The sequence below is a fragment of the Papaver somniferum genome, chromosome 9 (assembly GCF_003573695.1).
Source record: "Papaver somniferum cultivar HN1 chromosome 9, ASM357369v1, whole genome shotgun sequence".
NCBI classification, from domain to species: Eukaryota; Viridiplantae; Streptophyta; class Magnoliopsida; order Ranunculales; family Papaveraceae; genus Papaver; species Papaver somniferum.
This window is the reverse complement of record NC_039366.1, coordinates 42,879,658-42,906,293: the sequence shown is the minus strand read 5'-3', so window position 1 is coordinate 42,906,293 and position 26,636 is coordinate 42,879,658. Positions and strand designations below refer to the sequence as shown.

General features: G+C 37.1%; 1 protein-coding gene, 1 long non-coding RNA gene, 1 other non-coding gene and 1 pseudogene across 3 annotated transcripts; all 4 read left to right on the top strand.

The window, feature by feature from the left end:
- Positions 1-715: 715 nt before the first annotated feature.
- On the top strand, positions 716-9,694 carry LOC113311880 (annotated as a pseudogene).
- Positions 9,695-10,540: 846 nt separating this feature from the next.
- On the top strand, positions 10,541-11,506 carry LOC113309483. Its single transcript, XR_003340622.1, has 3 exons — positions 10,541-10,636; positions 11,032-11,160; positions 11,308-11,506. It is a non-coding gene; the product is annotated as an uncharacterized LOC113309483 (long non-coding RNA).
- Positions 11,507-11,529: 23 nt separating this feature from the next.
- Positions 11,530-12,954, top strand: LOC113311879 (zinc finger MYM-type protein 1-like). The gene has a single exon (XM_026560673.1). The coding sequence runs from the start codon at positions 11,530-11,532 to the stop codon at positions 12,952-12,954; it is 1,425 nt and encodes a 474-aa protein (XP_026416458.1).
- A 12,177-nt stretch (positions 12,955-25,131) lies between these two features.
- On the top strand, positions 25,132-25,203 carry TRNAP-UGG. The gene has a single exon. It is a non-coding gene; the product is annotated as a tRNA-Pro (tRNA).
- The last annotated feature ends 1,433 nt before the right edge of the window (positions 25,204-26,636 follow it).

Below are 26,636 nucleotides of genomic sequence, written 5' to 3'. Positions count from 1 at the left end.
CGTCAAACTCAGTTGGATATGAGTTTGGTCAATTTCAATAAATATTTCCCCCTAAACACATCTCTAGTATATTAGCTCTCACCTTAAAAAGCTTTTCTCCTAAACAAATTAGGTTTCCCTATAACAAAAATCTATAATTAAACGTGCATCCCAAACTTCCATAAAGAATAGATTAGGCCCATGAATCTGATCGACTCTGACTTTCTTCACTGTCTTCCGTCTTTTAGTGACTCTGACTCTAGAGTAAACCACCAAAGTGCGGCCATCCCTTTCTCTGTCTTTTCTACTTGGTTGTTTCCCCGTTAGAATCCGAAGTGCTTGCACACCACGGTACTCAAAAGCATGGTAGAAAACTTTGTATGTTATAAATTCAGAAAATTCAACTCCATTTTTCATTTGTAAAATCTTTTCTAGTCCCTCCTGTCTTAACAATACAAAGCCAGGAAAAAATTTACATGTTTTAGTAAAAGTGCACGTCATCATGATGTGCGCTTCATCTCTTATTATGAAGTTGGTTAAACCCATGTTTTTACATGGGTTTTCTACGTGTTTACACTTCATTATGTTTCTAGCCTTGTTTATGTATTGGGTGTCGAAGAAACTTAAAGCTAGCAGTAGTGGTAGTAGTCCTATACAAAGCAGCTCCTCCAAGGAAACCAGGTTTTGGTATTATAAACCAGCAACTCTTTTTTTATTATTATCTTGTTTGAGTTTATCACTTGTTAATGTTATGATATCTATCTTCAATCAACTTATTTGGTATATAAATGGTTCATCGTTTGATGAAAAGATTCTGGTTCAGTTCGATTTACTACTCAGAGTGCTTGCTTGGGGTTCAATTTTTGCTTGCTTACATCATTCAAACGAGCGGACGAAGTTTCCAGTCTTGTTAAGGGTTTGGTGGGGTTTCTACTCTTTTATGTCTTGTTATTTTCTACTTATCGACCTTGTCTGTGCGTATCGAAAAGGTCCAACACTGCCTACCCAATTCTGGGGTTTGAATGTTATATCTGCTGTGGTGGGTTTATTCATCTTTTATGCTGGAGTCTTGGGAAGCAAGGATGCAGAAGATACCCTGAATGAGCCTCTTTTGATTGGCAATACTAGTAGCAGTAATGAGTCAAGTAAGAACAGAAATGGTGAAAATGCAACTCCTTTTTCTACTGCAAGTTTTTTAAGTCTTCTTACTTTCTCTTGGATGAGCCCTTTGCTTGCTGTTGGTAATAGGAAGACGTTAGACCTCGAGGATGTTCCTGAACTAGGAATTGCTGACAGTGTTAGTGGTGATGTCTACCCAATTTTTCAAAATAAGCTTCAAGCTTATTCTGCCGGTAGTGAAGTAAAGACCTTCCAACTCGTCAAGGCATTAATCTATTCTGTTTGGCGAGAAGTTGCAGGGACAGCTTTGCTGGCTCTAACTTACACATGTGCTTCTTATGTTGGCCCATACCTTGTTGATACCTTTGTCCAATACCTCAAAGGCCATCGAAAATTCAATCACGAGGGTTATATTTTTGTGTCTGCATTCTTCATCGTAAAGCTCGTCGAGTGCCTTGCACTGAGGCAGTGGTTGTTTAGGATGCAGCAGGCTGGGATAAGAGTTCGGGAGGTGCTGGTTGGGATTATCTATCAGAAGGGTCTGACCCTTTCAAGCAAGTCAAGACAGAGTCACACGAGCGGGCAGATCATTAATTTTATGACCGTGGATGCTGAGAGGATTGGGGATTTCAGTTGGAATATGCATAATTTATGGTTGGCTCCACTTCAAGTCGGCTTAGCCTTGATTATCTTGTACAAGAACCTTGGGTTAGCTTCAGTTGCAGCTTTCGTGGCTACTGTCATTCTGATGCTGGCAAATGTTCCTTTGGGTGGAATGCAGGAGAATTACCAAGAAAAATTGATGGCGTCAAAAGATAAAAGGATGAAGGCAACATCAGAGATTCTGAGGAACATGAGAATTCTCAAGCTCCAAGGCTGGGAAATGAAGTTTTTGTCTAAGATTATTGATCTCAGAAAGAGCGAAGAAGGATAGTTGAGGAAGTACGTGTATACATCAGCCATGACCACCTTCGTCCTTTGTGGTGCGCCCACATTTGTGTCCGTAGTCACTTTCGGAGCGTGCATGGTTATGGGGATTCCACTTGAGTCGGGGAAGATCCTATCAGCGCTTGCAACTTTCATGATACTACAAAAACCTATCTATATTCTCCCTGACACAATTTCAATGATAGCTCAGACTAAAGTTTCACTTGAAAGAATTGCCTCATTCCTCCGTCTCGATGACCTTGGATATGATATAGTTGAGAAGCTTCCAAGAAGTGCTTCAGATATTGCAGTAGAGATAGAAAACGGGAATTTCTCGTGGGATCTCTCATCATTAACTCTAATATTGAGAGATCTGAATTTTCGAGTAAATCACGGTATGAAAGTAGCTGTTTGTGGTAATGTCGGCTCAGGAAAATCTAGCTTGCTTTCCTGCATCTTAGGGGAGGTAACCAAGGTATCTGGTACTATCAAGATTAGTGGAACAACGGCTTTTGTTGCTCAGTCCCCATGGATACAGGGTGGAACGATCGAGGAGAACATTTTGTTTGGTAAGAAGATGGACAGGAATATGTATGCCAGCATCCTCGAAGCGTGTTCATTGAAAAAGGACTTGGAAATTTTGTCTTTCGGGGATCAGACAGTTATAGGGGAGAGGGGAATCAATTTGAGTGGTGGACAAAAGCAACGAATACAAATTGCTCGTGCGATATACCAGGATGCCGATACTTATTTGCTCGATGATCCTTTTAGTGCTGTGGATGCTCACACGGGATCTCATATATTTAAGGTAACTCATTCATCTTTCAACTCTAGTTATTGGGTGCATGTGTCTCTGAGTAAGCCGCACCTACACACCTGAATTTTGTTTATAAAGAATTTCATCGAGTTCGCGATTTTAATCCGTGCTGTTTGTATCACTAACAAATGTCTGCACAACAGGAATGTCTACTCCGGCTTTTGAATTCCAAAACCGTGACTTACGTTACCCATCAAGTCTGCTGATCTCATTTTGGTATATTCTTGTTTTCTTTCTTTCTCTAATCTCTTTCTCGTCATTTTGATTCTTTGAACTTGCTTTGTTTGAGCTGTTTCCACTTTCCAATGTCAGGTTTTGAAAAACGGGAAGATTACTCAAGCAGGGAAGTACGAAGATATTCTGAATTCAGGAATAGATTTTATGGAACTGGTTGGTGCACATGAAAATGCCATGTCGACTCTTGATTCGTATGAGCTAGGAATGAAAATAAGTGATGGTGGAGATGGCTCTCTGAAGGATGTGCATAAAAGAGACGATATAAGAGAAGAGCAAGACACTAGAAGAGATGATACATCAGTGCCACAAGGCCGCCTGGTTCAAGAAGAAGAGAGGGAAAAAGGCAAAGTTGGGTTTTCGGTTTATTGGAAGTAAATTACTACTGCATATGGAGGAGCTATTAAGACCCATGGATATGGTATGGGATATTGAGACCGTAAGGGTGAGTCTTTAGATTAAGTCCAATAATGTGGGTCTTTAGATTAAGTCCAATAATGCAGGTTTAAACTCTATTAGGGTTTTGGGGTCTTGTATTAATATTCAAGGTGAATGAATGAGAAAGGCAGAACTTAATATTCATAAAATCTAACATGGCATCAAGAGCCAGAGTTGATTAACAAGAACCCGAGAACCCTAATCCAGTAAACATGGCGGATGATACAAAATCATCAAAAAGAGGAAAAGTTGTAGAGAACAGCAGAGGAGGTAGAGGACAGGGCAATGTACGTGCGCATAATTTGAACATCTCAGCAGCAGCGTCAACTCATTCTGGCACTTGTTCTTCAGTAGATGGATCAGGATTGACGGGCGTGACTGCAAGTCAGGTCCAGCAGGTGCTTGAATATTTAAATTCAAGAAAATTCAGTTCCCAGCTACAAGGTAAGACAAATCAAACATCCTGGATTATAGATACAGGAGCTACAAATCATGTCACGTGTAAAAGAGATGATATGATAAATGTGAAAGATATTAGAGCATGCTCTGTGGGACTGCCAGACGGAAAACATGCCCAGTCTGAGAAAATAGGAACTGTTGTTCTTCCTGGTGGTTTGAGATTGGATAATGTGCTTTATGTGCCACAGATAACTTGTAACTTAATTTCAGTTACACAGCTCATTGATGAGGTAGTATGCAATGTCCAATGTACTAACAATTTATGTCTTATACAGGAGTGGTTGACGAGGAAGGTGACTGAAGTGTGTGAGCGACGAGGTGGACTATATATTTTCTGTGGTGTGCCTCCAGTTAAAGTGCTTGCGGTTAGTAATGATACGTATGAGATGTGGCATCGACGATTGGGACATCCATCAGAGAAAGTGTGACAACAGTTACCAGGTGTGGGTAGAGTATTGAAGAAGAATAATGATGCGTGTGATATTTTTCCGCGTGCAAAACATCGTAGAAGTAGCTTTGCTAGTAGTTTGAGTAAATCCAGTTGTAGTTTTGATTTGGTTCATATAGATTTATGGGGCCCTTATAAGATGCATTCGTCTTCTGGAGCTCAATATTTTCTGACAATAGTAGATGATTTTTCAAGAGGTGTGTGGATTTATTTAATTCAAAGCAAAACTGAGGTTGAAACAATATTTCTTAACTTTGTTGCTCTTGTGAAACGTCAATTTGGTAAAGAAATCAAAATTGTTAGAAGTGATAATGGAACTGAATTTCATGCGTTGCGTGGATATCTTAAGACTAATGGGATAGTTTTTGAGACGTCATGTGTAGGAACACCTCAACAGAATGGAAGAGTTGAGAGAAAACATCAACACATAATGAACGTGGCAAGAGCTTTAAGATTCCAAGCAAATTTACCGATCCGTTTTTGGGGAGAATGTGCATTAACGGCTGCGTACTTAATTAATCGTACGCCTACACCTATTCTAAACAACAAAACTGCATATGAAGTTTTATTTGGGAAACCGGCCCCATACAATCAGTTGAGAGTGTTTGGTTGCTTGTGTTATGTGCATGATCAAAGTAGTAAAGGGGATAAGTTCGCAAGTCGAGGTAGGAGATGTGTGTTTCTTGGTTATCCTTTTGGGAAAAAGGCGTGGCAAGTGTATGATTTAGATAAAAGAAAATTTCTGGTTTCAAGAGATGTAGAGTTTTATGAACATCAGTTTCCTTACATATCCAGGGTACCTGATAAGCCAACTGAGATAGTTCGGTCTAAGAATGATGTGTGTTGGAGTGATGACGAAGAAATAGGAGTAGAAGAAATGGTGCAGAGAGAGGCTGAAATAGTTACTGAGAACCCGGAAGACATTACTGAGAACCCAAAATACATTACTGAGAACCCTGAAGACATTACTGAGAACTCAGACTACATTACTGAGAACCCAGAATATATTACTGAGAACCCAGGAGACATTACTGAGAACCCATAATATATTACTGAGAACCCAGAAGACATTACTGAGAACCCTAAAGATATTACTGAGAACCGTGTGGTCTCAAATGAAGAGGTGCAGGAAGCTAATTTGGGTGAGATGGGTAAAGGAAAGCGACAGAAGATTCCGTATAGTCGACTCAAAGGTTTTGTGACGCACACCGTACGAGAAAATAGTCCATCTTGTACTCATTCTCCACAATCATCATCCTCAGGTACGCCGTATCCTTTGACATATTATGTTAGTTGTGATAGATTTTCTGCAGTTCATAGAAAATTTCTTGCAGCAATTACTGCTGGGTCTGCACCTGCAAGCTTCAAAGAAGCTATGAAGCATCCAGGATGGCGCAAAGCAATGGCAGAAGAAATACGAGCCTTGGAAGAACAAGGAACATGGGAATTAGAAGAATTACTGCCGGGAAAGAAGGAACTCGGCAGTAAAAGGATTTATACAGAAAAGTATGATGAGAAGGGACAGTTGGTGCAACTCAAAGATAGACTGGTTATTTTTGGGAATCATCAAGTTGAAGGGTTGGATTACAATGAGACATTTGCACCAGTGGCGAAAATGACGACAGTGCGGACTTTTCTAGCTGTTGCAGCGATTAAGAACTGGGAAGTGCATCAGATGGATGTGCATAATGCATTTCTTCATGGAGATTTGGAGGAAGAAGTGTATATGAAGATACCACCCGGATTTTCTAAAGATAAGTCTAATATGGTGTGTAGGATGAAGAAATCTTTATATGGTTTAAAACAGGCTCCTCGGTGTTGGTTTGCAAAATTGTCTGCGGCTTTGAAGAGTTATGGTTTTCGACAATCGTATTCGGATTATTCTCTTTTTACTATGACCAAGGGAAAGATGCAGCTTAATTTTTTGGTCTATGTTGATGATTTGATTGTTGCGGGCAATGATTTGGTTGCGCTTCATCAGTTCAAAATATATTTGGGACAATGTTTCAAGATGAAAGACTTGGGAAAACTGAAGTATTTTCTGGGTTTGGAGGTGGCTCGGAGTAAACAAGGTTTTTATATATGTCAGAGAAAATATGCATTAGATATCATCATGGAAACAGGTTTATTAGGTGCAAAACCTGCAGAATTTCCAATGGAAACAAATCATCGTCTTTCTTTGGACAAAGGAGATTGGTTTACAAATGTGGAGAAGTATAGAAGACTAGTTGGTCGTTTGATTTACTTGTCCGTGACTAGACCGGACCTGGCATATTCCGTGCATATTTTGTCTCAATTTATGCAACGGCCAAGACTAGCACATTGGGAAGAAGCTCTTCGTGTGGTTTGATATTTGAAGAAGAATCCTGGACAGGGAATTCTGTTGCGCTCTGATAGTGGTCTTAATTTAAAAGGTTGGTGTGACTCAGATTGGCGAGTTGTCCCTTAACTAGACGCTCATTGACTGGATGGTTTTTTCTTCTTGGAGATTCACCGGTGTCATGGAAAACTAAAAAGCAACATACTGTTTCTCGTTCATCGGCTGAAGCGGAATATCGTTCTATGGCGGCAGCTACGTGTGAATTAAAATGGTTGAAACAATTACTGCGTGATTTGGGAGTTCATCATACACATGGAATGCACCTTCTATGTGATAGTCAGTCGGCTTTATATATTGCTCAGAATCCAGTTTTTCATGAGCGAACGAAGCATATTGAAGTTGACTGTCATCTGGTTAGAGATGCTATAATACAGAAGATTATCACGCCTTCGTATACTCCTACAACAGTGCAATTGACGGATATTTTTACTAAATCTTTAGGGAAAGCTCAATTTCAGTTTCTTATGTCCAAGATGGGCATGTGTGACCTCCATGCTCCGTCTTGAGGGAGGGTATTAAGACCCATGGATATGGTCTGGGATATTGAGACCGTAAGGGTAAGTCTTTAGATTAAGTCCAATAATGTGGGTCTTTAGATTAAGTCCAATAATGTAGGTTTAAACTCTATTAGGATTTTTGGGTCTTGTATTAATATCAAGGTGAATGAATGAGAAAGGCAGAACTTAATATTCATAAAATCTAACAGGAGCCCTTGTACCATTCATACTGCTAGGGCAGGCTATTTTTGAGGTCCTTCAAATCGGGAGCAATTACTGGATGGCTTGGGCGACCCCGATGTCAAAAAACGTAGAATCTCCAGGTAAAGACTCAACTCTCATCCTTGTATACGTTGCGTTGGCTGTAGGAAGCTCCCTTTGCATTCTTGCGAGGACCACTCTTGTTGTAACGGCTGGGTACAAGACCGCGACTCTGCTCTTCAACAAAATGCATCTTTGCATTTTTGGAGCTCCCATGTCATTTTTTGATTCCACCCCAAGTGGAAGGATACTAAGCAGAGTGAGTAAACATGGACAGTCATTTTTGTACTTTCCTTTTATACCCCTTCAGATCCATGCTATTTTTCTTATTGAAGTAACCAATGCTGTCTTCTTCAGGCTTCTACAGATCAAAGTGCAGCGGATATCAACATTCCATATCAAATTGGATATTTTGTCATTTCAGTAATACAACTCATAGGGATTATTGCAGTGATGTCACAAATTGCATGGCAGGTCTTCATCGTTTTTATCCCCGTGATTGCATTATGCATTTGTTACTTGGTAAGCCGACCTTCCATATTTTCTCGAAATAAAGAGTTCATTTTATGAGCTAACCCTGTATCAAATACCTGATAACACTGTAAGTTTTGGCATACACTTACAAGTTGCAATCTCATTGGCCAGCAATATTACTTATCTGGTGCACGAGAACTAGCTCGTCTATTTGGAGTCTGCAAAGCTCCAGTCATTCAACATTTTGCAGAAACTATATTGGGATCAACAACCATAAGGAGTTTTAATCAAGAACAAAGATTTATGGACACAAACCTGAAGTTGACGGATGCTTATTCCCGACCTAAATTTTATGCTGCTGCTGCAATGGAGTGGCTATGCTTTCGCCTGGACTTGTTTTCATCCATTACATTTGCCTTCTCATTGATCTTCTTGATTTCCCTACCACAGGGAGTAATTGGTCCTGGTATTGCGGGTTTAGCGGTGACATATGGCCTTAATTTAAACATATTACAAGTAACGCTTATTTGGCATCTTTGCAATCTCGAGAATCAAATTATATCAGTTGAGAGAATATTGCAATACTCATCCATCCCTAGTGAGCCTCTTCTTTCTATAGAAGAAACTACTCCGATGCACGACTGGCCGGCACATGGAGAAGTTGTTATTCGTGATCTACAGGTAATAACTCAACTGCAGACAAAAATCGAATTTCCTTGCACTTTGTAAATGATGAGGTTAACTATCTGGTGTAGGTTCGGCATGCCCTGCACATGCCTCTCGTATTAAGGGGTATTACATGCACACTTCAGGGAGGAAAGAAGACGGGGATAGTTGGGAGAACAGGAAGTGGTAAATCAACTCTCATTCAGACACTGTTCCGCATTGTTGATCCATCTGCTGGTCAGATTCTCATAGATGGTACTAACATCTCCACCATTGGACTGCTCGACTTGAGATCAAGATTAAGTATAATTCCACAGGATCCAGTAATGTTTGAGGGCACCGTGCGAAGCAACTTAGATCCACTGGAAGCGTACACCGATGAACAGATTTGGGAGGTAACTTTATTACTGTTGATCAGTATGATGATTTTCTCATTTAGTACTGGATGACAGAGCAGGCTTGTTGTTTGCAGGCTCTAGATAAATGCCAATTCGGAGAAGAAGTGCTGAAGAAGGGATTAAAGCTTGATGCTGCAGTTACTGAGAATGGAGGGAATTGGAGTATGGGCCAGAGGAAACTAGTTTGTCTAGGGAGGGTACTTCTTAAGAAGAGTAAAGACTTGGTGCTTGATGAAGCTACCGCATCTGTCGACACTGCAACTGATAATCTTATCCAGCAAACACTAACACAACATTTTTGGAACTGTACTGTTATTACCATCGCGCATAGAATAACTTCTGTAGTTGATAGCGACATGGTCCTGCTACTAGATCATGGTAAGTACAACTTTTTAATTGGTGGTTTCAAAAAGACAACTTATCAAGTGATTGAACTCCTATAGTCATACTCATTTTGACAAGAAATTTTCCCATGTGCGCACAGGGCTTGCTGTGGAATATGACTCTCCGACTAAATTACTAGAAAATAAGTCTTCCTCGTTTTCAAAACTCGTGGCAGAGTATAGCTCGAGATCAAGTTCTAGTTTCGAGACATGATCAAGCTTTGGAATTTAAATGGTAATTTAAGGATGAATCTGACAATGACCAAGATAATAACAAAGAGATGATGACATGTTACAATCAGTTTCACTGTGCGGTGGAATCTCTTTGTAGGGTTTGTAAGTGCCTGCAGTTTCCGTTGCCGTTGATCGTATTACCAAAGAATGGCAACAAAGTGGGTTTTCGACTGGACAAGTACTAAGAAAGAGAGCAAGTGGCTATCCTTACCATTAGCCAGAGTGATGGCGTGAGTGTGTGCGCAAGTAGTGCAAGTAATTTTTGCGTAAGAGAGTGGAGTGAACATGCAAGTATTGTTAAGAATTTGGTGTGTTTTAAGAGCTTATGTAATGATTTTTCTTGTTTAGAAATATAGCTATTGTTCTGTCCTAACTCTCTAGAGTTTGGTATCGAAGCTTCTATAAGATTTAATTTTATAGGTACGTTATTTAGGATCGTTGAACTTCATGATAATCACACGATAATTATATACAAGAATAGTTTATACGGAATACCTGGTAGAGCTAATCCGTGATACATTATCGATCATCTTACCGTAGTCGTAGTACCTTGTGGAATTCTTGGTTTCTCCTTCTTCACCTCTTACGTTATGAATGGTAAAATTCCCGAACCCAATACTGATGGATATTGTGTTCCTTTTATAGGTAGAAGGAGGACCCAGTGGCGGAACCATGCCCGGACTAGGACTGGCTCAAGCCAGCCCTAGCCAAATTCTTTTGGCCTACTTAGTAGTAAAATACAAGCCCAATTTTAAGTAAGTCCAGTCCAAGCCAGCCCTGGTCTTTGTGAAAAAAAAAAGAAAAAGAGTTCACGGGAAAAAAAAAAAACAAAAAGTCATTATTCTCTGTGTCTATGTGAGCAGCGGGAGAAAGACTGAAAGAGGGAGATTGGAAAAACCGTAAAGCCAAAACCCTAGGCTAGGTAAGAAGATGGAATAATTGGAATTTGATGTTATATTATGTGGTTATTGGATGAAATTTTATCCACTTATTCCCTTAATTTCATGAATCGTGTATGGGTTTTTGTTAATTTGCTATCATTATTCACTAGGGTTTCTTGGTTGGTAAATTATAATTTTGTTTTGTGTGATTAAAAAGATGAATGTTTTCAGGTTAATCTTTGATGTTAAATTCTTAATCAGTAGTTGATTGAATTTTTGTTTAACCTAATTTTGTTGATGCTTTGGATTTTCTGATTTGGGGATTTGTATGGAATGTTTGTTTTGGGGTTTTGAGATTACTTAATTGTATGGGTGTTTATGAGAATTTGGGCTCAATTGAACAACTAATTTAAATTTCAATATTTGCATTGATCAGTGTTATTGGCTCAAGTTTTAGAACTGGTTCAATCTTCAATTTTGGTAACACCCAACACGTGTAATAGTGTTGGCCTACGGCTACAACTCAAAGTCATTCTTGGTGGAGCTTGAAGGAAGCCTTTTCTCTGTAATCATTTTTCCTTCTTTTTTATGCCTAATCTGTATCGTGAGAATGCAGGTTCAAGCTTGGATTTGTTTTGTCAAATGTATTCCTATAAGAGTTATATTTCAGTGATGCATATTGATTGAATCAACTTTTGTTATTGTGTTACAGAAAACTTCTGTTACAGGTTGATGATATATGATGCCGAATAATCGTAAACCAAGCAAACGAGGAAGATTAGAAGCATATTACAACCCTATTCCCAGAGTAGATAGATCAGAAAGTGTTGCTCTTGCTCCAAATATTGAACTCAATGAAGTAGTTGTTGATGCAGTTGAACCCGAAGAATTGCACACCCAAAGAACTGGAATAGAAGAACACAGACCTGAAGTGATGAATGTTACTCCATTAGAACGTGATCCGGGGTTACGAATTCCAGTAATGCAACATCCTGTTAACAAGCGTGATGAAGTTCGGCGAGCATATTTATTGTTGGGACCTTATCAGCCGAGATTAAAATATCCCCGCTCTAAATTCGGAAAGCAATACCGTGGTTTTAATTTTAGTTGGTTCGCACAACATCCTTGGTTGGAGTATTCACCTTCTAAAGATGCTGCATATTGTTTTCAGTGTTTTCTTTTTGAATCAGATCCTCCAAAACACTCAGCATTCACTAGTGAAGGTTTCAAAAGATGGTGTTCTGTTAATAATGGATCAGCATGTGCATTTCTAAAACACTCTGAAAATGTTGATTCTGGACACTCTACTGCCCAAGGAAATTCTGAAGCTTTGAAGAATTCAGCTCAGCGAATAAGTCTTTTGGTAGAGAAACAATCAATAGAGGCTGTAACGAGACATAGGTTGCGTCTCAAGACAACAATTGACTGTTTAAGATGGCTTGCGCGTCAACAATGTGCTTTCAGAGGTCACGATGAGTCAAAAGGTTCAAGGAATCGTGGGAATTTTATTGAATTGATCAAGTATTCAGCATCACTTAATAAAGATGTGAATGCAGTCGTCTTGGAGAATGCCACTGGAAATGCCACTTATACTTCACCCAAGATTCAGAAAGAGATCTTAAATATTATATCTAACAGAGTTAGAAGCAAGATTCGCGAGGAAATTGGAAATGCCAAATATTGTATCCTTGTTGATGAGTCGCGGGACGCTTCCAAGAAAGAGCAAATGGTGATTGTTTTAAGGTATGTGGATATTGATGGTTATGTTCAAGAAAGGTTTTTTGATATTCAACATGTTGAAAATACTTGTGCTTTAACTCTGAAAAATGGAATAACAAAAATTCTTAATTATTATGATCTTCAAGTTGAAAACATGCGAGGGCAGGGGTATGATGGCGCAAGTAATATGCGTGGTCAGTGGAATGGCTTACAAGCCTTGTTTCGTGAGGAATGTAAATATGCATATTATGTTCATTATTTTTCACATCGCCTTCAGCTAGCACTTGTGAAAACAGCTGAAACTTTGGGTCCAGTTTGGAAATTTTATTCTATGTTATCATCAATTGTCAATCTTGTTACATCTTCTTCACATCGATTTGGTGATTTTCAGTCTGCTCAAGAAGATGAGATTGCCAAAAGGTTATCTAGTGGTGAACTTGAGACAGGGAAAGGGGCAAACCAAATAGGTACTTTGCCACGTGCTACTGATACCCGTTGGAGTTCCCATTATGGTTCCGTATGCAGTTTGATAGATAAGTTCGAAGCAACCTGCACAACTATCGACCATATTGGCGCAAGTGATCCGAAAGTGACTCCTAAAGTTGGTGAAGCACAAAGTATTTCCGAAAGTGACTCCTAAAGTTAGGGATTGCATGATGCTCTACATTGAACAAGACATTGCAGGAGCTATCCATACTGATTCAATCATAGATGAGTTTGACGATTTATACAATCGTAGGGTACAACTTAAGTGCTAGCCATGGGTTGATGATATTCACTCTTTGGTAAAATATAAATGTGGGTTGGTGATATTTTTTGGTAAAACATTTTGACATGTATATTTGAAAAAATTGATATAATATATATATATATGATAAAGAAAACCATTTTTTTGGATACATGGTCTTTTATGGTCTCGATATATTTATACGTTGTTACTTCTTACTAACAAGTGCAGGCTAATAGTTCATACGCAATGACAAGGCTAAGCATTTTAATCAGGTAAATCGTTTGAATATCGTGTATGTTGATTATGCAATTATTATAATTCATTTGCTAGTCGTGTTGTCTTGATTGAATTGTTTCACAGGAGGCAAGAAAACAACCAGAACTACGTTAAGGAGCCGCTGCGCCAGGTCAGGTGGAAGCAAGACTCAATTGCTCGAAAATAGAAGGTAATTTTTTCTCTTTTCTTTATGTGTGTGCAGAATTTTTTTTTAAGCCACCCCTAGTCTCAAATCCTAGTTCCGCCACTGGGAGGACCAAGTTCCTAGGATTTAGTACTGGCGTTAAATATCGACCGTCCATCAAGGAAGAGATATAAGGAATAATCCCATAGATGAAACCGGGTATAAGTATAGCAATAATCTTGATTACCAAGATTATAACATGGGCCGAAGGGAATATTTCTAGTCATACAAAATATTCTTACAGCGTGGCTGCATTAGCCTCAACAAATGATATTAGAGCTTGCCAGTTCAACAAAATATTCACTCCACAATGTGAGCGGGGCTAAAAGAGTGTACATGTTTCTAGATTCAAGCCAATATTTAGCATACTAACTATTGAACCAAAAACAGAACAAAAAGGCGATAACTGGAATTGACGGTAAATTGAAGTATTGTGGGACGCAGAAATGAAACCTCTAGTTCAGTAAGAAAGAACGAGAAATCCCATGGGAATATGAAAAATCCATAAAAATGGACTATGGTGGAAAAGTCTGGTGTCTGTATGGGATATTGATTACTAATAACATGGAAACGAATATGCTTTCGTATCTGATCTCAATTTACAATTTTATAGCTTCTCAGCTTTTTCATCATCCGACTATCCAGAAGGGACTATCAAGACTTCGGTTCTATCATTTCATTCTCAAGCTGCTTCTTGGACCAAAAGGTAAGAAAATCTTCATCTGGATACCGGTGTAAACAATTTTTTAAGTTATTGCGCTGAGAATAATGATACTCTAATAAATCTCCTATTTTCTCCACCATCTTAATAAAATGAACAGTTGACAAGAAATTTAGAGTGGAGAAAGCAAACAAAAATAAGAAATGGTAACAAAGATATTGCAAAATGAAAATAGATTATGTATGGTTATTTCTTGATTGTAAGATTGCATACAAGATATGGTTTAGCCTGATCCCTAAAACAGGTTGGGTGTGGGTTCTGCCTGGTTCTATGAAGATCTTAACAGATATGTGGCATCACCATTTATTGTCAAGCTCTGGTAATTATATTTGGGATTTGATTCCGACAGCAATTGTTAGTACGACTTGGAGAGAAAGGAACTGCAGACGTTTCGAAACTCAATATCTTTATAAAACAGATGATGACTTGGTTAACGAAGTTAAATCTGCAGTCGTAGCTTGGGAAGCTGCAACAGGACATCGTATTCACTTGAGTTTCTCAAGTTCTGTGTTAAATACCTGAGATTCTATCTTCATATAATCTATAGCTTTCTTTTTTTCATCTACCTCTGGTAGAAACTATGTACATTCTTCTACTTCTTAATACAACTTCCCTTTTGATAAAAAAAAAAAAAAGATTATGTCCACGTCGATTTTACGAAGTTCAAAAGATAAACGTTATACTTCGTAATTCATATACTTCCTTGACACTTTCATCATACTAATATATGACCAATTCTTATACTAGAGTATCATGTATACCTCGCATGTTATGTTTTCAATCTTAAATGACTTGAAAGAAATGATAGGAATTGAAACAAGTCAGGTCAGTAAAACTAACCTCAAGTGGAAGGATGATGTCTTCGTTGTAGTCGTCACGTCTTCACGTTTTTCAGGTCTTCGGAGTAATACTTGTATGTCTCAAAATTCCTAAACTTTCTAGTCAAACTAAACGAAGTTGTCTCTAGTAATCTTAATCAAGCGACTCTAACTGAGTTTTGATACTAAAATATGACAACCAACCTTGACATACCAACGCTTGGTGGGTTCAACCGAGCAATGCTCTAACACGTTGCAACATATCCATAGATTTGAGCTTCCCATGTATGGCAGACCACATAAGAAAAATATTTTTGGAGGAATGCACGCTTGCCAGACAATTATCCATACCATCATCTGCAACCAAATTTGCATACAAAGATATGACATAAAATACACCAGAAGAGTTAAGAGCCATCTTCGAGTGTCAGGTAAACTGTCCAGAATTGGAGGAGTAGAATTGTAGAAACCAATAATAAGAAAAAGAGAAGCTAACTGATTGGTATCATAATTTGATAGCACTATTTTGGATTCAAAATTCCAAGCTCCATCTTCAAAAGTATGAGCTGCAACAGTGTCATTATTCAATCTATCAAGTTTGCAGAGTAATGAGAACTTCTCATCCAAACTTGAGTCACCTACCCACTTATCATTCCAGGAGGATGTTTGTGAACCCCGAATGGAGATATAAATTGGAGTTTGAAAGTATCATATTATTCATTTCAGCAATTGTTCTCCAACAAGAGACACCATGAACTATATTAACTTTTCCAGGTACCCAACTAGAGAAAAAAGAACCGTATTTTTCCATAATGATTTTGTACCATAGATAAGATTTCTCTTGACCAAATCTCCAACACCACTTAGCTAATAAGGCTTGATTCATAACTCTTAGATTTAACACACCCAAACCACCTTTCTCTTCAAGAAAGAAAAACTACTCCCAATTTACGAGATGAGAAGCTTTCGAACCAGATTTATGCTCCATAGAAAACATCACATCTTCTTTTTAAATGATAATGACTCAGATATGTGCCTTAAATAAGGAGAAATATTATATAGGTAGAAAGGTTAATATATATTTTAGAAGAACCAATTTACCTCCTTTTGATAAATTTTCCTGTCTCCACATAAAAAAATTTATCCTCAAACCTTTCAATTATAGGGTTCAAATATCCTCAGAAGATGATTTTGCACCCGAATGCATAAATGGCATTAAATCGGTTGCATATCCTAATTCTCTTGTCCTCATCTATAAGATGAATATCGCCAATTCCAATAATTTTGGTTTTCTAGGTATTGGCTTTTAAACCTGCAATATACTCAAAATGGTGAAGTATGGAGAAGAGATATGTGAGCTCCTCTTTGTTATTCTCAACAAAATATATGATGTCATCATCATAATACAGATGGATTACAACTAAGCCATTTTGAGATACACTAAATCCACTGAACATGTTCAAACTTGCTTCCGTGTCTAAACACCTTGAGAAACGCTCCATAGAAACATAAAAAAGTAAAGGGGATAAAGGCAACCTTGTATGACACCTCTAGAACTGTTAAAATAACCTAAAGAGGACTCATTTATCAACACTGAGAAAGTAGCTGTGGAATGGAAAAATTTGAGCCAATTGCATCACTTGTTGCTAAAACCCATTTGTTATAAAAATAGCCTCCATATATTTACAATTTACTCTATCAAATGCCTTCTCAAAATCAATTTTGATCATACTAGCTTTTCCTGATTTCAGTATAGAGTCAACTAACTCATTTGCAATTAAGGTACGATATATTAGTTTCTTCCTTCAATATAGGCACATCAAACAGGTGAGATGAGTTTTGACATAACTATTTTCATTGTAGAGGCAAGAATTTTAGCAATAATCTTATACATGTTTTTGAGACGACAAATAGGCCTACAATCTTTCACTGTTTCAACATAGCCTTTTTTGGGTACGAAAGTAATTACTTTTATAGCTATCCAAGAACGGATTTTGAACACTAGCCACTTTAGCATGTCCCTTCAACAATTTGTAAGTATTTTTATGGTTTATTCTACATAATCTACTATTATCAATTTGTAACTAACAAGGTAAGTTTGTGTTTTGTTTTTGGAGCATGAAGCTGTGAAAGCGCGCTACCTTAAAGGGGGGAGCAATCAAATTTGATGAAAGCTATCACTTCATGGTATCCAAAATTTTGGAGTACGGCCCGGACTTTATGGTGGGTGAATCGGAATCGGATTCCTCCGACGAAGATTGATAGTTTTAGGAGTTTTGTGTAGATTTTGTGGATAGATCTTTATGTCAACACTCACGAGACTATAACTCGTCCAATAGGGTCACCTATGGGTTCAAAGGCTTGATGCACGTGCTAAGTGCATCTGTGATTCCTACGAAAATGAGTCAATTTGAAATGAATGAAAGCATGAATGCATTTTTTTTCTTACAAAAACTAAACAATCGCTTTATATATGACACCGAAAATTTCGATTATGGGAATCAGATTTTATCTATGCATACTTTAACCAAATTTTTGTCATTGTTGAATACCAAAAACACCAACCTAGAATCAGTTTTCGGTTTACGAGTGCATGAACATAAAGCAATTTTGTGTAGTGTTTTCGGAAAAAAAATCAATTTTTTTCTTCAGTTGTTTGATATTTTGAAGATCGATTTACATTAGTTGATCCTACATCTCACACAGTTAATTAACACTTAAAACGATAAATTAACACTAATTAATCATTGTTGGAATTCCAGGAACTGAACATGACCCACTGTTGGAATTCCGGGAAATGAACTTATGTACGTTAAATGGTCTCACGCGAAAGTGCAAAATCATTTCACACTTTCACACTTTGTTCTTCAAATGTTTTAAACTATAACACCCGGCGCTCATAGATGTTGATTCGAAGAACAACAAAGTACAAACCTTTTTTATTTAAAGTCAGTCCTGGATAGGCACCAGGGAAGCCTGGCTCAATGTTTTTTTTGGGTCCTCGTTCGGGTATACCAGTTTGGTATACCAGATATCCCACCCTCGGATTTGTAGGGGTGGTGTTTTAAAGGTGGAGATAATTGTCCATAAACTTGGTATACCATATTGGTACACTTTTATTTTTCCCGTTTTTTTTTTGGTGTAGTCTGGATTGGCTGCTTTTACTTACCCGAAAACTAGTAGGAGAGTCGTTTTTTCCTTTTTGGTGTTTTCTATCTCGGTTTGTTAAAAGAAAATTATAGTACTCAATTAATAAATCACAACTAACACGGAAATTTTATTTCATGCAATTTTCATTAGTATTCATTAGTATATTGTATTTCCTGAATTTCAACTAGACCGTACCAAACCTTATCATAAAATCAATCACCTCTGCCCTAATATAAGTTTTATATCTAATGGCTTCATTTACTCTTTCGTGAGATAGAAAACAGTGAATGGATATTTTCTTTTATACATGTTTTATTTTTGAAGAATTATACATGGTATTTATAATTTATTATGGCGAAATCGAGTACTGGATGATACGTACGTGTCTTGAGATATTTGAGAAAACTGTATGATAGTCGCATAGATTGTAGTTACAAAATATGGGTCCAACAAATAACTCTTGACAGGTCCAAGAAATTACCATTGATAATCAAATAAAACGTCAACTCCGTGGTTGGATTTTGCACTTTTTTTTTAGATTGGTTTGGTTGTAATTGTGGTAACTTTTTTGTGAATGTTTTTCTCTCATATTTAATAAAATTTATTTAGCGAAAAAAATAATATATTAAAAATGAAGATCAATTATGGTTGTAGAGGGCCGATAATTAAGTAGACCTCGATGACTTAAGTGTTTAATGTGATGAAATGATTAAGGCCAATTTAAGGTCCATGGGAATACCAAGTATTGGAACCTTAAGTTTGAGGCTAAGATTGCATACCAAGGTTGGAACCTTAAGTTTTGATAATATTCTTTGGTATTTGGTTTTATTCTCCATTAAAAGAACCTTAAGTTTTTCTAATATACTTTCGTATTTGGTTCTATTCCCCATTAGAAATCTCTTTCAATTATATTTATTTTATTTGTTATACTTTTTTGATAAGACAAAAAATTCCATTTGGAAAGTCGAAATACTTGCTAGAATTGATTTATTCAGAACCATTTTACCGGTCTGAGACAAGACTTTATTTTTTAAGCCTTGTGATTGATGTTTCATCTTTTCTACTATGTTTTCAAATTTATTTCGGTCTGTCTATGAAAAAGGTGCTCCCAAGTATGAGTCTTTTAACTCTATATGTTTAATCTGTAATAGTTTAGACATCATTCTTTGGTGTTTGTGATGGACTTTTTTACTAATTAGTTGACTCGAAGCTTTGCTAAAGGTATCTATTGTACTAAGTAAGTTTTTGCATTCAATAAGATTTACCTTAATAAATAGAAGGAAATCGTCAGCAAAGAAAAAATGGGAAATTGGACTACCTTTCAGAGTTAGTTTGATTTCATGAAGTATTTTTTCATTTTCTTGAGATGGTAAATGTCCAGAAAATACTTCCATTCATATGATAAAAATATATCGAGATAAAGGATCTATCTGACAACGGCCCGTGGAAGAATTACAGAAGTTTCTCGGTGAATCATTTAGAAGAATTGCAAATGAAGTAGTTGAGATGCATTAGTTTATAAGAGAGCATACATAAGAATGGAAACCAAAGGATTTTAAAGTGTTAAGAAGAAAATCCGAGTTAACTCTATCAAAAAATTTGGACATATCTATTTTGAATCCTATGACCCTCCTGTACTAGCCTTTTTCTTCTTGAAAGTGTTGGAGTATTCCGTGAGCTACTATTATATTATCTGAAATTTGTCTAGCTTGATGAAAGGAATGTCGATTGATATGGTGACACTATTTTGTCTAGAAGAGATTTAATTGTATTTGCTATTATATTCGAAAGTTATTTTGTAGACTATGTTACAAAGCGCAATTGGCTTAAATTTACTAGGGTCCTTTGGTTGTTTCATTTTCGCCTGGATCAACATCGGGGATCCACGCGATACACCAGTTCCATAGGCAGTGCCTTTCAAGACGTATTTCGTAATGGTGGATCGTAACAAAGGGATATAAATGAATCTTCCTAAGCTCAATGTATCGTCTTTTAAGTACTTTACCTATAGAGATCGTTTGTCGCGGTTTTCCCACTAGATGGAGCACCAGTCATTTCGTATCCGGTAAAATTCTTGGTTAATTGATTGAAGTGGTAGCTCTGGTCCCTTAGAGCAGTTCTTATAGAATGAACAAACTCAGAGTTTGTTCATTTTGCTCCCACTATGGAATGACACAAACATGAAAAATGGATGTTCAAATCAACAAATCTGTTGCTTTGAACATTGAGTCGGAACATCCAGCGCGCATCTGTGGTAAGGACGCGCGAGCCTATGTAATTCGCGCGAGCCAAGAAAAAACGCGGGCGTTCCTACCACAAACTCCGGCGTTTCTACCACGAACGACCACTGCAGATTCTGTTATTTTATTAATATTTATCTCACTTTATCCTATTTTATCTCACTTTTATTCTATTTTATCTCACTTCATCCTATTTATCTCACCAAAATATTATATTTTATATTTTAACTTTATCTTACAAAACATTTTATATTAAAAAGAAATACTAGTGGGGCCTTAGAAAACCAAATCTGTTCATTTTGCCCTGCTTTACCATAGTGGAGAAACCCGTTTAACCATCCATATGGCTCAACAAAATTTTGAGTTTGAACATTAGCATATGAACTGCTCTTATATGGCATATCACACTACCCTAGGATAAACTATATCCTGGTCTCAATGCTCCAGCACCTCCCAAACGGCAAAGAAACCACCAAAGAGAGGCCTTAGCTTGACAGGGAGTTCGACAGAGGTGATTGGATCTGCAGTTCCTTCCTTGGATAAACCGGGTAACCTATAATCCTTTGAACTTGACAGATCCGATGGACCGATGGACGGAATTGCTCGAATCTAAAAGATTTATGTATGGAGTTAACAATTCTAATAACATAATTAGAAAAAAAATGTGTTTTATTGTTTCAAGGTTTCTCTGTTTTGCTTGGAGGAGATTTTGGACCGTAAGAGTAACCTGAGGTCCTACAATATCCCATGTTTCTTAAAAAACTTACTAGATAGCCATCTGGATCCGAAGACTTATTATGTTTCATTTCCTTAATAACTATGAAGATTCCATTCGAGGGTTTAGAAAAATATAGACAAATTTTCCATGTTCGTTACCAAGATAGTTAATATCGTGTATCGGTATCATATCGGTCGGGTCCTATACACCTATACAAATGATAGTACCTGTGTTTTATAGGTGATACATCATTAGGATTTTTTTAATATTTATTATTTATTAAACAAAAAAATATATTGATATACCATAACAAAAAATAATAATTGTAGTAAACATACTTCGACCTTACAAAATAAGAGGTGGTTGATTAGAGCCTTATACCATCAACAACAAAACCAAACATTGAATATTTGTTATCCCATCAACATCACATTTATAGTAATTACATCCACCATAATCATATATGAAGTTACCAAAATTAGTGGAGTTACTTTCTTGAACTAAAAGTTTAAGAAATTATAATCAAAAGACAAAATACATTATTGATATATCAGTGTACAAGTGAAACCTATATTATTGGTGTATAAGTGAAACCGATATATCGGTCCGTACAGGACGATACACGCGTTTTTATCGTTTCTCCTTCGTATCGCCGATATTTTCAATATCGTAAAGATTTTTGATATCCTATAAAAACCTTTAATATCGGCATGTACAACAGATATTGACTACCTTGTTCGTTACACACTCTGAGATGTTTTTTACTAATAGTCTTTTTATATAGCATATCAAAAGTAGTTTTTAGACTTTTAGAAGTCGAAAAGCCAGAATTCAGTTTGACTGTCGAATTTTAAAAAGACTTTTAGAAATCGAAAATTTAACTTTTCGTGAAGTAAAACTAACTTCTGACTTTGACTTCTGTAACAGTATAAATTAGAAGCAAATTTGTATCCGAATGCGCTATTAGTTAAGCTAAAAGTTATTCGAACTCTCAAGTTGTCCACGTACGTTGACTTGGTCAAATGGCTAGAAATCAACGTTAGAAGGGGCAATAGTTTTGAAGCTCGCTTCGGGGATCATCATCTTGAGGGCCGGCCCTGTTCCTAACACCTTTTTATTAGTGAAAAAACAAACACGCCGTATAAACCGATTCAGAAGTCGGATCTCTCTCTCTCAGAACTCAAATCTCTCGACCTAAACAGAGGTAGAAAAACAAATTAAATCCCAAACCCTAGTTTTTAATCGCAGAAATTTCTGCTCAGCTCATCACTTCTCGATATTCTCATCCTTCCCTTCGAAGAATCTACAGAATGGGAAGAGGAGAAGGAGGAGGAGGAGATAATGGCATTATTCCTGAAAATGTACTCGATGCAGTCAAGAGAAGCCAATTAAACATGGATAAAGTACAAATCCACTTGCTGGAGTTCTTGTCTCTCTATGAACCAGAGGTAATTGCTCAATTACCTCCTCTTTCTCAAGCACAATCACTTCCGATTCTTGCAAAGGCTGCTTCAGTTCTAGCACAGTCACTTCCGATTCTTGTAAGTTCATTTTGTACTTCTCTCGATTTGTTGAATAAATGTTTTCCTGTTTCCTGGTGAAATTACACACAATAAACAGTATAATGGAAGAATGGTTGCTCGATTTAGTAATCAGTTCATTCTTGTTAGAGAAATTTGTAAGTGGGTTATTTGAATTACTTACAAATCTGTGCCCAAATAGGCTTTTAAGGGTTTGGAAAATAGCTTAGTTTCTAATTCAATACTTTGCTCAAATATGCCTTTTGAGAGTTTGGGATATCGTTTAGGGTTTAGGCCCTTAGGTTTAATCAGTTGCTAGTGACTTCTTTGAGAGGAGACCCTGCACACCACTAACACCTGCTCCAGCATTGTCTCTGTGGAAGGGTATTATTTTGAAACTTGTGGGAGATTTGACAGTTTTGTTTACATAACAGAAAAGTAGGTTTTGGTCAGAGTTCTTTTGTCATTCGGTGGTGAAGTGATAGCTAATTAGCTTCTTAATAGGAAATGAAATATGTTGTATCATCTTGGAAAATATGGGCCAGTCATAATAATTGGAAGACAATCATGTGGTTGGACGGGGAGTGATTATGTTGTAGTAATTAGGTGGATTTTCATACTCACTCTTAACTTCTCTCACATACTCGTATTTTCACTTCATAGGAGAGGATAATCAAATCTCAACTTTAGGTTATAGAGCCTTATTCCTTCCACAAACCATAACTTCTTTAATATGCAATTTGAATCAGAGATTTCTCTCTTTCGCTTGATTTGATTTCGCAGCGGGGTTCTCTTAATTGTTCAGATAGACTAGTGGATAGTTTGTCTTAGGATTGTAATCTACCAACTTACTCTTTAAACTCTGGTTATGTGAGATGTGAGAGCAACCTGTTCCGAGTAATGCTACGGAAAGTAAAAAGTATTGCAGAAGCTTTTATGAGCTCCACTTTGGGTTATTTAACTATTGGATTGCAAAGTCTCTGTAAAATATTTTACTTTTGAGGAAACACATGAAAAGTTTAAAGCAGTTCTGGCAAATGATAGTTGCATGAAGAAATTAACCTTGCAGTGGATTAGCTCTGATGCCTGCTTTGGTTAGGAGATTTGAGATTGAGTGTTATGGTGCATTGTTATGTGTGTGTCTGCAGAGATATGGAACCTGGAAACCAATTCTTGAATCCATATTGGTATTGAAATATGCCGTATCGTCTTGAAAAAAATATAGGCCAGTCGTAATGATTGTGAGACAATCATACAGGTGGATGGTGTTGAGGTTATTAGTCCCACATTGTTGGGCAATCTAAGATCCTGCGGTTTATAATCCTTTGGGGCCTCTCCACTCATTGCCAATTGGTTTTAAGTTGGATGCCCTTATTCTAACATGGTATCAGAGCAGGCTATTCGCGACGAGTCTTTAACCGCGCCTTTACTTCGCGTCACCCGATTTAATTGTTGTCCACGTGTTAGACCCAACGAGGCTAGGCGTGTTGAGATTATTAGTCCCACATTGTTGGGCAATCTAAGATCCTGCGGTTTATAATCCTTTGGGGCCTCTCCACTCATTGCCAATTGGTTTTGAGTTGGATGCCGTTATTCTAACAGATGAGGAGTGATTATGTTGTTAATGATTAAGAGATTATCCATATAGGTTAGATTTCCATACTAACTCTTGATTTCACTACAGACGTGGGACTAAAATTACTTCTTTCGCATACTCATATTTTCACTTCATAAAGGGGGATAATCAAATCATAGCTTTTGGAAAAATTAACTTTTTCGTGTACTCGTATGACCCTAACTTCTTCAATTGGAAAAATTCCTTATCTTGATGTGATTTGGCTTCTCTCTGGTATACAGTGGAATGAATTGGATTGGTATCAGTGGGTAATGGATTCAATCAAGGTATGTTCTGCAGTAATTTCATGATACTGGTTATACAGCTTCACTGAATTTATTGTACTGTCAATTGAATTTGAATTTGGAGTAGGTTACTAGTGTAGTAATATGGATTATAAATACAAGTTAAAATTTTCAATTTTGGTATTCTTTAGTGTTTTTCAGATTGATAATAAACTTGGGGTGAACAGTTAGTAAACATGCATGTCTAGATATTGCATTCTTGCAACTGTTATGGTCGAGAACAAGAAATTTCTTCATAGTTTTCCCATTTTTCACTTCCATGCAGTGATCTGTTTATTTTGCATTATTTCTAAGATCAGCATTACATGCAAATATTTAAATGAAAAATGTTTTGAGCTCTTACCGCGGGTGATAGTAGTAACACCTTGTAATTTTGCTGTTGCTAGCGCTTCTTTGAATAATTTTTAAACCTGGTTAATTTATTACACATATGTGCAGGGATAGAAGTGAAATTCATCAGCCATACTTGGTTCGTTGGACTAGTGCTCAAGTTGACCTCTGATCATTAATAAGAAATTACTTCTGTTTTCTGTATAAATCGGGCATTTGGTCTAGTGGTATGATTCTCGCTTTGGGTGCGAGAGGTCCCGAGTTCGATTCTCGGAATGCCCCCATCTTTTTTTTCCTTCAAAGATTGACCCAAAATAGTTTTGGTGATTGTCTAGCATTTTAGAGTTATGCCACAATTTGCTATATCCCATAAGTCACCTGAATTTTGCATTTTTCCTATGAATGTGCAGCATGTTCTACATGTAGTGGTCATCAATGCTGGTTTAGCCTTTTAGAGTTGTGTTAAGTTGCCAATATCTCATAAGTCGCATAGACACATACTCCATTTTCACATTTCTAATTGGCATAGGTACACCTTCTCTTGTAACTAAATGCAGCCTAGGTTATATTAACAAAATATTTGGTTGAATATGGAGTCTCAGATGTGCAAATGGTTACGTTTTAGTGACTTTTTTGTTTTCCAGTTGATCTTTCTTTGGCTATGCAGATCATTTTGGTAAGTTTACTCCACCCTTTGTAATTGCAGTAAGGAAATTCGGTTTGAATGATGCATTCACCAGTTTGTTGCTTGTCTATGTAAGTCATCTGAATATTTAATTTGGTCCCTTTTGTAAGAACAGGGAAAAATGAAGGTAAAAGAAAAATAACTTTGTTGTGTTAAAACTCATAATTCTGCTTTAAAAAGCCACTTAGATTTCTAGCTTTATGAAGTGTATGGTATTCTTATCACTCTGAATTACCTCCTCTTTCTCAAGCACAATCACTTCTGATTCAAGGTCTACTTCAGTTGTTCTTGCAGTGCAATTGAGATGTCATGGTGTTTTCCCTGATGACCATCCTATTAAAGCAGACCTTGTAAGTTGATTTCATACCTCACTCGCTCTGTTGAATACATGTTTCCTGTTTCCTGGTGATATTATACATAATAAACAGTATAACGGAAGAGTAGTTGCTCGATTTAGTAACCGGTTCATTGTTGTTACAGAAATTAGTAAATGAGTAAGTTAAATTACTTAAAAACCTGTGCCCAAATACAGCTTTAGGTGTTTGGAAGATAGCTTAATTTCTAGTTCAAGACTGTGCCCAAATATGCCTTTTTAAAGTTTGGGATATAGCTCAGGGGTTAGGGGGTTTTATCAGTTCGTCGTTTCTTCTTTGAGAGGAGACCCTCAGGGCCTCCTCCACCTGCTCCGGCATTGTCTACGAAGAAGTGTATTATTTTATGACTTGTGAGAGAACCTAATTCCTTCCGTAAACCCTAACTTCTTTCATATGCGATTTGAATCAGAGATTTCTCTCTTTCTCTTGATTTGATTTGGCTTCGCTTTGTTATACGATGCAGTGGATCGGATTGGTATCACTGGGTAATGGAGTCAATCAAGGTATGTTCTGCAGTAATTTCATGATACTACGGCTTCACTGAATATATTATTCTGGCCACTGAAATTGTAATACTATCAAATTCATGAAATTAGAGTTACTAATTGAAATTGTTTCATTTTTCTATTTCGAGATAAACCCTGATTATTTGATTA